The following is a 17,937-nucleotide window of genomic DNA, read 5'->3' as shown; positions in this document are numbered from 1 at the left end:
TCTAGAAAACCCTAACTCTTCCTAACCTCTGGAGTCGCTCAAACTCCCAAGAGTGGATTTATGGACTCAAAAGAGGACTTCTAGAAAACCCTAACTCAAAAGAGGATAAGCAAGGAGAAAGCTTTTTTTACCTTCCAAAGCTTCCCAAGATACTCTAGATGTAGGATCCTCAAACTCTTCCCACGTTCAAGGCTTGAACACCACTTCCTTCTTCTTGAAAATCCACTAGAATGGCCACCAAGAATGTCACAACTAGCATTTTGGCTAGGAAATTCTGTCTATATGTAATCAATTCTTGATGTATCTTGTAACTTCAAGTTTAAGGATATACATGTTATTCATTTCAAAAACAACTATTCAAATCAAAACTCACTCGTGAAGCCCAAAACCTAATTCTATACATTTCATACACTCTACTTGGGGTTGTAACCCTAATTTCCCGGTTCAAACATTTGTTGGGCAGGAATCATTTATTGGGCCTAATGGCCCAATAAACCCACAAATTGATTATTTTGGGCTAAGAATCCTCATTTGGGCCCTAAATGGACCCACAATCATTAAACTATAACATTTTGGGCCATAAGACTTTTTATGGGCCTTATTGGACCTAAAATGTCTCACCTTATTTTCATGGGTCTTATTGGGCCGTAAACAATTTCCTTGAACCTTAATGGGCCGAAAACCCATTCTTTTTGTCATGTTGGGCCGTAAACACCTATGTGGGCCCACATGGATCAAAACTCCCTAATAGGCCAAAGCAAGAACAAACCCAAAACACTGTTTCTTTCTTTCCCTCTCATTCTCGGCCCTAAACAAAAAAGGAAGAAAATATGGGATAATATCATGGATACACCTCATGTTTACATGGTAAATATCCATACAATACACATCATACAACAAAGAAATCTCATACTTCTATGCAATTTCTTCTCACTCCCTTATTTCTCTCCTTATTCTCGGCCCCCTCTCCATCCCTCATTCTCCATTGCAAACTTCAAACACACAAAAAATCTCTCTAAGCTCTCAAGAAATTCTCACTTTTCCTTTCCCTCTTCAAAAATTCGTGTGTGCTACTGTGTGAGTTCTAGAGCACTTCATCAAATCCATCATCTTGGTAAGATACTTCCACTCAAGAAGTTTAACTTCATGTCTGTGTTAAACTTATTTCTTTTAACACTCTAATTCGTGATTCATGCTCTTAGAACCTCCTAGAGTTTTAAAATCTCTCCAAGGAACTTGCTACACCGAAAACAACATCACTTCCTCTCATCTCCTCACCAAAAACCGAAAACCATATACCAAGGTGAGTTCATACCCCTATTTTGGTTTTTACTATGTTTTGGGGGATGATACAAGTTGCTTTGTGTTATATATATATATATATATATATATATATATATATGTGTGTGTGTGTGTGTGTGTGTGTGTTTATGCATGTTTATGTGTGTTTTCCATGTTATATGTTGTGATTATGTGCTAAAACTTCATAAATCTCGAAAACTCTACCAAAACTTGGTGATGTTTGTAAACTAACACACATTATACAACTTATTATGAAGTGAAAGGAGTAAACATGTTCTGGAACACTAGAAAACTAAACCAAACCGTTTAAGGGGCAATTTTTGGACAAATAAACAAAAATGTGAAGCCTTTAGGACATTCACAGTTCTTCAAGGACCAAAAGAGTCATTTTTATATAAAAATGAGTCTTAAAGATATTTATGGTTTTAAAAGGGCCAAAAGTGTTAATTTTCACAAAATGAGCTTAAAGATGGGCCTACACAGTTTCATGGGCTAAATTTCTAAACTTTTGACTTTTGTGGGTTAAATTTTCATTTTATACAAATTTGGGCCAAAATTGTAAATTTTCGGTTTAATGGGCTGAAAATGTGAATTTTATTAACTTGGACCGAAAAAGTAAAATTCTATACATTTGGGCCGAAAATGTCAATTTTACATAAAAATTGGATCGAAATGTTATTTCTAACAAGAGTGGGCTAAAAAAATGTTATTTTACTTGAAATAAGCCCTTAAATGAAAACTTTTGGGTCTTAAGGGACGTAAAGTGTCATTTTTATCAAAAATGTGCCTAAATTGTAAATTTTCGGTTTTATGGACCAAAAAAAACATTTTTACAAAAGTCGGCCTTTTTGTGTCATTTTGGTAAGCAATTAAGCTTAAACAACCAACGTAATAACAAACAGACTAAATACGCTATTTACATGCTTATTGGGCCTGGCATATAAATTACATGTTTATTGGGCGTTAGTGGTCTATTTACATGCTTATTGGGCATGGAGTATACATTACATGTTTATTGGGCCTTAGTGGTCCATTTAAATACATGCTTATTGGGCCTGGAATATACATTTCATGTTTATTGGGCTTTAGTGGTCCATTTACATGCTTATCGGGCCTGGAATATACATTACATGTTTATCGGGCCTCTATAGTCCATTTACATGCTTGTTGGGCTTGGAATATACATTACATGTTTAATGGACCTTTGTGGTTCATTTACATACTCGTTGGGGCTTATAACCTTAAAACATACTCGAAAACAATAATACATTATTTACTACATTAAACAGTGTGATACAATATTCGCATAATTATAGTTAAGGTTCTTGTGAGACACGTTCTGTCATTCATACCTACCTAGTGTGCAACCTTAGTCCTGTAGTTATAACCAGAGTCTCCTGTAGGGAAAGCGAGAGTTTGTGTATAGATCTATACGGGGTTGACAACCCCACACCTGAGCTGTTGGCTACAGCTAGACTAGGACAGTTTAGGGTGACAAGTGTCTTACCTTAAACAAGTCGACGTCTAAAAAACGTCATGACAGACAGATCCGTCATATTAAGCATGATTATAACGACTCACAAAGAAATTAACTCCACTGTAAAATTTACGAAATACATAAACGATTCTACAATCACAATTCTGTACAAACATCAATTTATGGTCTTTGGGTTTAATGCCACAACACTTTTACAAGCAGAAAATATCGGATTTTTTCTGGGAAAACTTACATTATACATTACCTTTTACTTACAACAGAAATGTAGAATTTTCTGGAATACTCTCTTTATACATTTTCAAAACAGAAAACACGCATGCTTTAATACATTGATACAAAACGTTCAAACAATTTATTTCTTTTATAGAAAATATCGGATTTTCTGGTGTTTACAAAGTGCTACAAACCTTTCATACAAATATACTTATGAACTCACCAACATTATATATGTTGACCATTTTCAAAATAACTTCTATTCTCAGGAAATCGTTAACAGGCCCGATCCAAACGTATATGGGGCATGGGGCAAAAAGAAAAAAAAAGGCCCCTTACACACAAATATAATAAAGATTAAAAAAATATAATTAATTCTTCACTATAAACATGTTCAATTAGCAATAACAAGCAAACCAAATTGTTTATCTTTTGACCTAGTTTGAGTATATGAACCAACTTTAGGCCCTAAAATCATTTAGGTAATATTTTATATATATATATATATATATATATATATATATATATATATATATATATATATACACATTACATAGCCCATAAATTTTGGGCCCCCAGGAGACATGGGCCCTGGGCGGTCGCCCGGGTTGCCCACTGTCTGGACCGGCCCTGATCGTTAAGCAGGTTGGCTTTCAAGAACTCATAGATTTGATGTATTTTTGCTATCAACATACACTTATATTTTGAGAATGTAACTTTTGTAAACAATTACAATGATGTAAACCCAATATTGTTGTATTATTGTACGATGTGATGATGATGTTTGCCTTATTTCAATTATATTCAATGTGATGATATTACAAGATGAAGTCACCCAAACCCCCAGACGTTTCCGCCGTTTCTCTGGTTCGGGGTATGACAGATTGGTATCAGAGCAATGTTTATAGTGAATTGACATATCTAATCATACAAGATATGCAACTATAAATACATTGGGACTAAAATACTCTAAACAAAATAAATAAAATACATACCTATGACATTTTTCTAAACTTATTATGCTTTGGTACCACATAAACTAATTGAAACATATTTTTTTAAACTGAAATTTGAAATCTCTCACTTCTAATAAATAAAACATAAATTGAAATTTGAAAAAATGTCGTACATATGACATTTTTTCCCAACCTTTAATTATGGAAATGCATAGAAATTTATTATTTTGTTCCATTATATTGTACAATATCAATCAATTTATTTGCCTTCCAAATTCAAATCCCCTGTTATTAAGCAATATCAAACCTGTTAAATTTATTTAAATTCAAATCTTCTTACATTTTTCTATATCAAATCGGAAATTTGGCAGACAATATAATTTCACATCTATAATATTAAGAAAGATATTAGGAATAAATCAATGGGAGCTGATTTTTCCACAACCACTTTTTATCAATCCATTGAAATATTAATGTATTGACAATATTGCCCTTTATTTTAATTTCATATACATTTACACGAGAGAAAGATCTCATAAATATGTTTCCAAAATTCACGCTCTTTTAGCAAATTATGGTAGTTTTAAAATTATTTACATAAAGATAATACAAAGAGTTGTTATACGCCATATGTTTATAAAAAATGATTAACCCGATCTTTATTATTACATGTTTGATCACCGGAAACACACACTATTAGAATCGTATCATATGTCATCAACTACTCGTGTGACGGAGGAGATGGAACGATTCATTGGGAGGCAGGAGGCCAGGAGTAGCTTACCCGTCATGCCACGGTTTGTTGCCCATGGTTAACATATCGTTCTGGTTTCTCTTGAATTTTTATGTTTATCATGACTGGTTCAATAGTTCAGATCACTAGATATAGTCTTTACTAAGTTAAAAAGCATTGATTTTTGAAATTGCAGGTAGCTTGCTTTATATTTTTTCAATTATCGGTTGTTATATCGTCCTACTCTAGGATGTTTCTTATATTTGCTGGATAAAATGATGATTTTCGTACCAATTTGAGAAGCAATGAAACTGATTTAAAATTTTTGAATTGCAGGTAGATTTCTTTATACATTTTTTGATTTTTTGGAACATATCGATTATAATTCAGTTGCATTATATATTTATAAACTTCATAGTTCATATGTTGCAGTCTTGTAGCAAGAAAATAGAATGAGGAAAGATGTCGATTGATAGATAACTACAGACGACAACCACTTCCACAACCAGTGAACTCCCTTTCTTCCATTGGCAAAAGATCCTCTTTCTGTGCAGTCCCAAAGAACCATTGATGTACCATCGACAATCCTGCACACAATTGGTGACATCCCCATCTCCCATGATTCCATGAACAACCTCTTCCTCCGTCGGAAAAACATTCAATGATAGGATATAAAATTTTCGGTTGATTTCATTTCCGCATATGCTTTTCAAAATGTTGATGGTCTTGTCCTCCGGTAAGCAAACCAGAGAAGATGAGTTTATTAATTTGTTCTTTATTTATTTTTTATAAAAAGAAATAGGGTCCAATCCAGGTGCCATATGTAGAAAGAAATCCATGATTTTTCTCCTATAATAACTATAAATTTAAATAAAATGGCATAATAGTCATTACATAAATATTTAAGTGGATGAATCAAAATCTCTATGTGGAAAAATCATCACCCTAAATCAATGTCCTTTGAATTTTATTATTCAAAACCAAATTTCAATCATCTATTTATGGAGCAATTATTTCGAATTCAAATATTATTATTCGGGTTTTTATATTTTCACATATTCTACGTAAATAACTTATAGATATAGTTTGTATAACATAAAAGAATAGTTTTCATTTTGGCATCGGATTGAACATTATTTAAAATTTCTATACATTTAAAATATTATTTATACATAAACATTATAAGCTTACCAATATACATACTCAATAAATATTTGTTTGCAATTTATCATTAAATAAATTGTTTTTCTTATTATTTAAAATTTATTATTGTCAACCATATAGTACACGTGTTATAACCTGATAAAACAATATAAGCAACCCCAAACACCTCTGGAAGAGCACGACCTCCTTTTTCAACATTGATCCAGTCAAACAATAGCCTTACGTCTATTTTTTAACTACTAACTAACTTTTTATTACTGTTTCATTCATAAACTAAATTAGTAGTGATTCTAATGTTGACTTCTTCCCTATACTACATACTACTAGTGAAAGGGAAAATATAAATACTACCATTTAAGGTGATTAGATATATCCATGTCAATTGAGATAAAATTTATAGCAAAGGGATTAGGTCGTAGGTGTTTGCCTAGGTCTGAAATGTTCGATTTTAAAGTTGTTATTAAGAAAAGTTATAAAGTTTAAAAATCAATTGTCACATATAATAGATCCATTCTGAAAATTTTCATAAACGCTCAAACGTTAGAATCTAGTGCTATTATATCATTGTGTTAATCCAAATCATTCACATCATATATGTCACCTTTTACATAACTGACACCTCCATTTAGAAGCATTGGGGCATTATTGTATCGTTTTACCCCGAGCTTGAAAAACCTTTGGACCGGCCTTGCAGAAGCTTGCTACCAATAACTATTTGTCTTGAAAGCAACAAATGTTCTAGCTAGTAAATCGAAATGAAAAAGCTATAAATAAATCACATAGTAATTAATATACAAATAACAATTTCATCACGAATATAAACAAACATTATTGTTTTGATAGATTGTTGAAAGTTTATTTGGAAAAAATAATAATGACAACAAATTATCTTCTTAACTGAATCACATCTTTCTCTATTTTGATTTCTCATTCTTACTCTCCACACGACCATCTGTTCCAGCCATCATCGCATACTTATCCTTCCTAGTCAAATTCGTGCATTCGAACCCAAGTGTATCGCCTATCACCCTTTGAATATAATTCGCCACCTCAAATGCAGACTTCCCACCTTTGCATGTTAGCTCGAGTGGTAGTTGGTTCAAGAAAGTTATCTCATACGTAGGCCTAGGGTTCATGAACACAAAATATGGATCCAAGAACTTATACCCACGAGCTGTCGTCCCATAAAACACACTTTGTTTTGTATTAATGGCAACTGGGACAATCCTATCCGTGAGCTCTGCAAAAAGCGCACTAAATCTAAGCAAGAATGGCTCTCTACCTGTTGTTCCCTCAGGACAGATGACCAAATCACCTTCTTCCAATAATTGTTTGATATGTGCAGCATCTTTATCTCTTTCTCTTGCTAATGCTACTGCCTTAATCGGTGATATTAACTCAGAGAATTTACTAATACTATAAGTCACACAACTAATCTTTCTACCTAAGGCGACTGCAGTGACCACAGGGTCTATAACAGCACGATGGTTGCATACAAAGAGCACCCCACTTTGTCCTTGTTTTGGAGGGGGTGGAGGGGTTCCCTTAACGATTAGTTTGATGCCAAGGATCTTGTAGTTGTAATACACGATCTTTTCGGGCAATGGGATATTGAGATAAACCCTAAGGATTGAAAGGAAAATGCCTATTGGCATCCATAAGAAGGTAAGTAGAGCTACAAGTGGTGTTGGCCTTTGAACTAGACGTCCTTCATGAAAGATGATCGGACTTAGAAGTTTGTCCCTTGGTAAGGGTTCACATCTTGTTTGTTGTACCATGTATCCTTCCTGCAAGAAACCAAGTATGTAATGTAACCTCACATAAAATCGTTAAGCACAATCCTCCCGCTTCAAAAATGGTATTGAATCTAATGTAATTAAACTTTTAATATTTGCTAAACTAATGAGATGAACTAAAAGAAGCAAAGGAATCAAGTTTAAATGTATCTTTTCACTCTTGATGTACAAACCATTTTTGTGTCTAAAATACATTCGACCATATACAAAAAAATTGTTGTGATGATGAATATTTAGTGTTACAATATTTACTTAAATTAAAATACTAAACTTGCCTCTATACAATAATTGTTAAACATTTTTTTAAACGGTTGGTTAATGGTTTGAAGCTAGATTCATCATGTTAATTAAATAGTCTATATATAGGTTTGTACCTTAGACATCCAATCTAAGAGTCACCCATCTTTATCAACTGGGCTAATCCCGTATTGGCAAGTGTTAAACACTAGATATAAAAAATTAACTTACAAAAAGGATACCATTACAAGAATCTCATTAGAACTTAAAATTAATAAATGTAGAAATTATTATTTATTTAAGGTTCATCACTTCTGTTTTTGCTAGTTTATATAAGCATAAATTTTTGTCAGGAATAAAGTAATAATGAATTATATAATCTAATTATTATATTTTAAGAAAATAATATGATAATAAGGACAAATGTAACGAAAATCTTTGTATTCGCTCCATTTCCAAAAGAAACACTATCCTATTATTTTCTATAGGACCCATTTTTTAATTTTAAGGAATGCATGGCTTTTTCAGAAAATTAATAAATGGTGAATGGCTTTGACGGAAAGTTTACAATCTTTTAATTGTTTTTATGAAAAGTTGACAATTCTAAGATGGATTTAATAGAAAACTTAATATTTTTTAGTCACCTAATCTTTAAACGAAATATATTTACGATTCAATCCATTCAGTAATATATATATATATATATATATATATATATATATATATATATATATATATATATATATATATATATATATATATATATATATATATATATATATATATAAAATACTTTTTTTAACGACAAATACAAATATGTGTAGTAAAATATTCCTAAATTATTCTATCTATTTCAATTATTTATCTATTATAGAATAACTTCCTAACCATTCATCTGAATAAAATTCTATTTTCTACCATTTAATGATATTATAGTTTATAAAATTATGATTTTTATAATATTTAATTCAAAATACTATATATGTAAATTATAAAACTTTTGTTATTTTTAAAATCTTACTACATAGATGAAAAAATAACAACAATATGATGTATAATGTATGATTAAAAAACATAGAATTACAGACAAAAAGTTTATAAAAAAATTCAAACTAATAAGACGATAATACATGTTTAATTATTAAAAATTCAAAAGAATCTTATTTCTTCAAGAATTTTATATTGATTTGACATAAAAGTAATTTAGACTTCGTTAACCATTAAAAGCTATTGAAATTTCAAATAGCTTAAATAATAAAAAAAAAATCATGTTTTCAATTTTTCATTATCGACTTTCTCATAGAAGGAACAAAATGATAGCTACTGTAGCACTCTGTCATAATAATTAAATCATGTTATTAAACTATTGTAATACTGAAAATAATTTTGTATAATATTTTTACTTTAGGGTTTTATATTATAAATGATGCTAAATAATCATATATTTCTATATGTATTGAATAAAGAGCCAAATAATATGAGTAGACATTGTCAAAACTCAAAGACATATATATATATATATATATATATATATATATATATATATATATATATATATATATATATATATATATATATATATATATATATATATATATATATATCATTTTTGAAGCCATGCACATCATTGTGTAACCATAACGAGGTTTTTAAAAGAATGGTTTTGATGTATTATTATTAAAAATATATTTTGTGAAATATCCATATGAATCTTGGACGAAATCATAAGTCATTATAATCTAATCCTTTGAAATTAAATTTTATTGTAAAATTATTTATCTATATTTACTAGAGTATTGAAATGAAATAGTAGGAGCAACAAAGGTTGAAAGTGTCTTTTGACTATTGAGTTTCCCATGTCCTTTGCAAGATTGCATATTTCCTTTCTAATGCAAATCATGCCATGGGGATCTTCAAGCCCATGCAAGAACGAACAGAACAGAAGTTGGGATTCAATGCGTTTGCAAATTCTTGAAAACAAGACAATACGTTATTTTTGCATATCAAATATAAATAAAAAATGATAAAAGTAACTGGTAAGACTTTTTTAGGGCTAATCTAAATAACTAAAAGAGTTGCTCAAAAAGTATGGCACAAGAAAGGTCATAATTTCACAAAATAATATCATCTACTAGTATTTATTTTACGAATTGCTTATAGAGGGCCACAACAAGAAACCACAAGTCTTTCTTTTTCTTTCACAAAAATAGCATTATTTTTTCGTGAAATGAAGTAACTTTTACGGTTTTTTGTTGTACGAACCCTTTACAAAAGCAATATATATATATATATATATATATATATATATATATATATATATATATATATATATATATATATATATATATATATATATATATATATATATTAAGATATGCATTAAAAAAAGTGGTCCTGCTATTAGCGATTTAAAAATATGATCAAAGTGTAATACAACTCTATTTTTAGTGTTTTGATGATTAACCCCTTTTATGATATATATATATATATATATATATATATATATATATATATATATATATATATATATATATATATATATATATATATATATATATATATATATATATTAGCCGTTTACCCGCGCAAAGCGGCGGGTGCAGATCAACAAAATGACATAAAAAATTTGTTAAACAAAATGACGAACAGATAAAGATTTCTTATACCAGGACTAGGATTAAACGTAAGATATTTTTGGGCTTATTCGATTTTAATAGAAAGAAAAACAAAGGAGGAGGTAGCGAGCATGAGAGAGAACCAAGGTTTTGCGGTCAATGGCAAGACATTCATGATAGACGAATGCTAGATCAATGCACATCTTCCAGTTTATATGAAATGTTTTATAACGTGTACATCGTATTAGACCGATTCAAATAGATATGAAGAACACTTGGTCAAACTTTGAGCCATTCAAAATCTTATCATCATCTTATTTGACTTTTTCATTATTATTGACAGATTCAGTATTTAGCGATTCAATTGGATATGAGGATCATTTGGTCAAAGTTTGACCCATTCAAAATCTTATCATCATCATCATCTTATTTGACTTTTTCATAAATGTTGACCGGATAAGATTTAATATTTACCGATTCAATTGAATATGAGTAACACTTGGTCAAACTTTGACCCATTCAAAATCTTATCATCATCATCTTATTTGACTTTTTCATAAATGTTGACCGGATAAGATTTAGTATTTACCGATTCAATTGGATATGAGGAAAACTTGGTCAAACTTTGACCCATTCAAAATCTTATCATCATCATCTTATTTGACTTTTTCATATTTAACCCATTCAATTTGAAGATAAGCTTAGAAGACTTATTCAAAATCTGTCTTTGACCGGATAAGATTTATTATTCTCCGATGCATAAAATTATTATATATGATGCTTAAAAGCTTAATTCAGCAAAATCTTATAAATGCTTTTTAAGATATATATATATATATATATATATATATATATATATATATATATATATATATATATATATATGTGAAGTATATATGCATGAAACTATGTGAAGTGACTAATATAAATTCTACATATAAAAAATGACTGATGATTAGATTTGTGATATTATTACAATGTAATGTGATTTTTATTTATCATGGCTAGGATGTTCGTTTGGATGGATCGGATGAATCCAAATTGATTTTGGTTTTTAAAACATTGATCCAAAAAATTCAAACTAAATTAAAATCCGATCAAATTCAACCAAATTACAATTCGATTGGATTGGTTTTACAATTTAGTTTTTAATGCAAGACTTTTTAAAAAAGTATATAATTTGAACATTACTCAACTCTATATAAAAACTAAAAAATTGTTTAGTTATGAAATATAACTTATAAACAACTTCTTAGAAAAATAATTTATAGTTTAATATTTATTTAAAAAAAAAACTTTTGATAATAAGTACATATTAATGTATTATATTGGCTGAAACTTTTGAATAATTAATATTAAAAATAATTAATAATTTGTTATTCAGTTTTTTTTTTTTTTTGTTTTTTTTTTTTTGGATTATTCTGTTTTAATTTTATAAACCAAAACTAATCCGAAATTTAAAATAATAATTCGGTTTTGTTGAAAATCAATCCAAAAATCTAAGTATCCAATCCAAATAATTAAAATCCAAATTGTACCCTACAATCCAAATAAGTCTAATCTAAATATCCAATCAAAATAAGTCTCATCCAAATTGTCTAAATAGACAATTGCGTTTTATAATCATGACACAAGATAAATATTTCACATGTTCGAGTTTTATGCAAAACCTACTTGTATCCATAGGTTAAGTACAATAACTGTTAAGAAATTAATGATCACCAACTTAAAGTGGTCCTGTGGACTATAACTTAAAACAAATGATCATACCATTTATGCAAAAGTAATTTCCCAACAATTATATGTGAAACTTTTAATAAATTAAAGATGATCACATATATATATATTTAATATATTAATTTTAATTTCTATTTTATAAAAAGAAATAAAATAGTTATGAAAATTTAATAATAAGAGAAAAGGGATCATGCTAAAGCAATATGGCCATTAAAGTTTCACCAAACCATATCAACATATAATGTCGTTGAAGAAAGCTTTCAATTTGTGTACCCACATGTAGCTAATATACAGCTATATATATATATATATATATATATATATATATATATATATATATATATATATATATATATATATATATATATATATATATATATATATATATATATATATATATATATATATATATATATATATATATATATATATATATTTGTGAAGATCAAAACAAACTTAAAAATGTTAAAGAACATATAAACTTTATTTATATATACAAAAACCATAAACCTTAAAACAAACCAGATGTCTACAAATAGATGTTTTTAAGAAACAAGGTAAAAATTCAAAAACAACATGTGTTTATAGACAAATGTCGTAAACGTTATGTTTATAGACAAATGTCGGTGGTTTTTTTTTTTTGAAAAATGTCATCAAGAAAAAATTCATAAATTTTATATGTTTTTAAGTTATTCTTTATTGTTGACTGGTTTAACTCGAATCAGGTTGACCTCTCACATTGTTTTAATCAATTCTTTATTTTTTTTAATTAAAGATAAATAATATATTAAATATAATTGTAAAACATAATTTTAAGATATATATATATATATATATATATATATATATATATATATATATATATATATATATATATATAAGAGTAAGATCAAATGAGAACATTAAAAAGGTTGAAAACGCGAGAACAAAGTATATTCATGTGTGATTCCATTATTCATTTGTGGAGAAATGATAAATTTTTATGTCTTTAATTTCAATCGAAGAGAAAAAGCATATTCATGTTGATTGTGCATAAAAGTTTATCATTTCTCCACAAATGAGTACATGAAATCACAATTGAATATACTTGTTCTCGCGATCTCAACCTTTTAGGTGTTCTCATTTGATCTTTTCCCTATATATATATATATATATATATATATATATATATATATATATATATATATATATATATATATATATATATATATATATATATATATATATTTCAATTTTAGTGAAATGATTTAGATACTCACAGAATTTTGAATATATTCGAGATGACTTTCAATGCACTTAGTTTTTGTTATTTATTGACACATTTCTAAATTTTATCATTTAACCCGTTGAAGGTAAGTTGTGTTTATTATTTGAGTCCAATTTGCATCCCATACATACATATGGGTATGTGAGTACATACATATATGCATATCCATTCAACTATTTTTAACTCTATATGCATATTTGTGTTTACCTACTTTTTATGCACATATGTGATATGACCTTCTTTGGGTCAGGTACTAGAAATGTATATATATGATATTTAAACCTACATAATTACCTATTATTATTATAATACCAAAGTTATTGGATTGATTGCTAATAATTATGTAGTGTTATTTTTATTTGTTTATATGTAATTGTCATGTGACTAATTGTACATCGTTTATTTTATGAAGAAAATAATTGATTTGTTTTAAGTTCTATAAACTTATATCTACATTGCAAATGTTATGTAGAATTAAAATAATGTGATTTTGTTATCATTATATTTTTAATAGAGTTTGATATTTGTTTGTTTAAGGTTGTTTTACAATTTTTTTTTTCAATTTATAATTAAAATTGATTTTTAGACAAATATTTAATCATGCTTAATTTATGACTAAAATACACTAAATTTTATATTTTAATTTGAAAAGTTGAATCAATGTTATATAATCCATGACAGTTATATAATTTTGTAAAAGAAAATAACGTGTCTTGGTAACGATCAATTGATAATTAAATATTTAAAAAAAATTGTTTTAAACTCAATTTTTATAGACTAGTATGTCGTCCAAAAAATTAAAATTATAAATTTATCACTGATAAAAATGAAATATTTTTGTATAAATTGATAAAAAAAACAATCATGTCATAATAAGTAAACTAACTAGTACCATATGATAACTTTACTTGTTTTTTTTATTAGAGCATTACATATTTTGATTGTAAAATTATATATTTTGATTGTATGATAATTAGATAATTTATCTAAACAAATATATATTCTATAAATTAAAACTTAATTATCTAAAAAACATTTATATTCTATTTGATATGTTAACTGAAAAATTAACTTTTTTTTTCGGAACAAGAAATTATATAATATAGACTAAGATTCAACCCAAATCTTTGTGTTAAAAAACACCACATTAGTTATCTCAAATAATTTACCCAAACTTTAACTTATAAACTACAATATGTTGTTTTTGTGGTCTCACCCTGTTTGCATTAACTGAAAATTTTATTTTTTAACTTATAAGTTAACTTAAAAGCCAGAATAAACTATTTTGTGATTTTATCAAACATTAAATTATAAAAAATTATTTTGTAAAACATGACTTAAATTATAATAAAAAAAATAGTTTATACAGATAACTTATTTTAGTGAGACAATGCCTTTTTCTTGCTTTTGCTTATATACTTTGGTTATTCTTACAAATAAATAAATAATAATAGTAATAGTTGGATGATGCACATGAAGATACATTAAATACCAAAACTTTCGAAAGCAATATTTAAATTCGTCGAAGGGTTTTACAACAATGTGAATATGAGATGTCCTGGTTACCCACACCACGTGTCATTTATTGAACGGCTGTTTCTAAAATAGGTGTTTCGAAATGATCCTTATATTTCTCCAAAAGATACATAATTCGTCCTTCGACATAAAGAAAGCCTATCCAAGTCCTTCAGAAGAACAACCGTCTCGTGTGTTTGACCCTTTTTATTTTTTTATCTGATTTTCATTTAAATATATTTTCGATTTTCTTCCATTGTCTCAATTATTTTTTAAGTTGATTTTGATTCTTTTAATTACATTTATTTTTTTTGCATAAAGAAAAACAATGAAAATGAAAGGTGAGTAACAGTTGTGTTTATTAGGCCTTAAACATTGGTGTTAATGCTGCATGATGAGTGTTCGATACTGGTTGTGGGTACGGTTATAGGGGCAGATATGGCAGTAGACGTAGATAATTTACTAGAGCACTACAAAAATTAACATTCAAAGAATAATTGGTTGGTGACAAAACAAAAAAATAATAAAAAAATACAGATATTATTTCTTTCTTTTTTCAACTTAAGGGGTGTAAAAGAATATATTCAGTACAATAATTTACCTAAAAGTGAATATACTGTTTTCTTTAAGTTTTTTATTTCTAAAGTGCATGCTTCAAAATGCATATCTCCTAAAACTAAAATGGAACATAAGTAAAATACTATTTTTATGTAACTTTTTTAAATAACAAAAGTTCATGTATAGTTTTGCAAATTTTGTTTTTGTCAATTAATGTAACAATATGGTGATCAACAGATATTTTTTTAACCATTGTCACATATTATTATCAAACTGATAAAATATTTCAAAAATTGTAGCTTAAGTTGATAAAAATATAAGTTATAGGATATTAATATAATAATATAAGCTTGTTAATTATTAAGTATAACTAAAATGATTAAAATGAAAAATATTACCTTGCAAATGGACATGAAATCTTTGTCAGTTTCACCACCTCCAAGACCCAAATCAGGCAAATTCGAACCTTCAAATTCTTGTAAAATGGCAGCTTTTTTAAATCCACCAATAACAACTCCTGGTTCTTTAACAAACCCAGTGGCTCGACCAGTTTTCGAGACCTCAAGTTCAGTCCCCAACACCTCATCAGCCCCTAAAAAATTCTTCACAAAATGCTCCACCATCACTCTCGGGCTCGATGTAACCACGTACCTCTTCCCAAACGAGTTAAACACCTTCCATGTTTCAGGTCGAACATCACCCACGTAAAACCGGGGTAAAACTGAGCTGCATACAAGCTCAACATCTCGGATTCTTAACCCAACAAATGTGATGAAGATAAAGATTTGATCAGATGCAGATTTGGAGAAGATGGAAATGGTGTAGATAAATGGGAAGGAGAGTAATAGGATTATAGCTCTGAAGATGTTTCCAGCTTCGAGGGAGATAAGGAAGAAGTACGGGAAAGGGTTACGGGACACAAGGAGGGTACCGTTGAGAGCGGATGCCACAGTCTGATTTGATCTCGATTTCGTACTGCATTTTGAGATCAGTTCGAAATCGAGATGAATAGACATTGTGAGAATAGAGGGAGAAAGATGTTTGGATTGAGTTATGAAGATGAAATGTATGGGGGTTTAAAAAGAAGTTGGGAGATGGATATGCATTTAGTACCAATACTTTTTTTTTTTTAATCATGCAAAAGTAATACTTGCATGTGAGAAGGAAAAATGTATTAATTTGGATTTCTTATATTATTTCATGGTTTGCTACTTTTTTTTAAATTTCGTATGACCTGTCTTTTTTAGGTGTCGTATCTTTTATTACATGGTTTGCTACCATATGATTGTTTGAATAGTGAGGACTTAATTATTTATATAGAGTTATTGTGAGAAGAGGACTTAATTATTTATGTAGAGTTATGTGAGAAAAGTCGTTAGCTTTTTGTCTCATTAATGCAAAAGCTTTCAACTTAGTTTTTTAGAGACTCTTTTTATACAGCTTTCAACTTAGTTTTTTAGAGACTCTTTTTATACGTGTCGTAATGACATATATGTAATAATCACACATATAACAAACATTAGTTATAAAAAATAATGCTATAATTAAATATGAAATGTATTAATTATAAAGTATATGTATGTTTCATATTTTTTAATAAAAATATTTTCTATAAATAATAAATTTTATATTTAATTATGGTAAAATTTTATATAATTAATGACGTGCCTAAGGGCACATGTTAAAATATAATGAAATTACAACAAAGTAATTCTTTGTGAGATCAAGATTATACAATAAAAGATCTAGATTTGAGACTTGTCTACTATATGAGTTGACTAAAAAAATATTAAAATGTAAATATATAACATTTTTTAAAATAAAATTTGAAAATATACAAACCGAATTGGAAATAATTAAATAATTCAATCTATATTATTAAAAAACTATTGACATATTTTAAATAATTGTGTTGAATATCAAGTTGTAAACACTAAATATTTTTTAAAGAAAAAATTCGGAATAAATACAAACAAAATGATGAATAAATATGTAATTGAATCTATACTAATAAAAACACTCCGACATATTTTAATTAATTATTATGAATCATAAATTTCCAAAAACTTCTTTGAATAAAACATTAGATGTCCTATTGTAAAGTTTACTTTCATTGTCTATAAATTAACATTTTTAATTCGTCTCCATGGACAATGCAATATACAATTTATGGGTATTATGTCAAACATATAATTCCTATGTGTGCATGCAACCCTAATAATTGATACATGTTTTCTCTAATTGAATATACAACTTTAAACAACAAATAAGAAACCCCAGAACAACTAGCATATTTTCGAAAATACCAAATAGGGTTAGGAGAAACATATCTTGATTGATATTTAC

General features: G+C 27.9%; 1 protein-coding gene across 1 annotated transcript; it reads right to left on the bottom strand.

Annotated features, from left to right (window-relative positions):
* Positions 1–6,633: 6,633 nt before the first annotated feature.
* LOC111891627 (glycerol-3-phosphate 2-O-acyltransferase 6) lies at positions 6,634–16,672 on the bottom strand. Its single transcript, XM_023887688.3, has 2 exons — positions 15,990–16,672; positions 6,634–7,653 (listed from the first exon to the last, which is right to left on the bottom strand). The coding sequence occupies exons 1-2, from the start codon at positions 16,605–16,607 to the stop codon at positions 6,781–6,783; spliced, it is 1,491 nt and encodes a 496-aa protein (XP_023743456.1). The 5' UTR covers positions 16,608–16,672; the 3' UTR covers positions 6,634–6,780.
* Positions 16,673–17,937: the final 1,265 nt, after the last annotated feature.

This window comes from Lactuca sativa, chromosome 9 (assembly GCF_002870075.4).
Source record: "Lactuca sativa cultivar Salinas chromosome 9, Lsat_Salinas_v11, whole genome shotgun sequence".
Lineage (NCBI taxonomy): Eukaryota > Viridiplantae > Streptophyta > Magnoliopsida > Asterales > Asteraceae > Lactuca > Lactuca sativa.
This window is presented reverse-complemented; position numbering and strand designations above follow the sequence as displayed.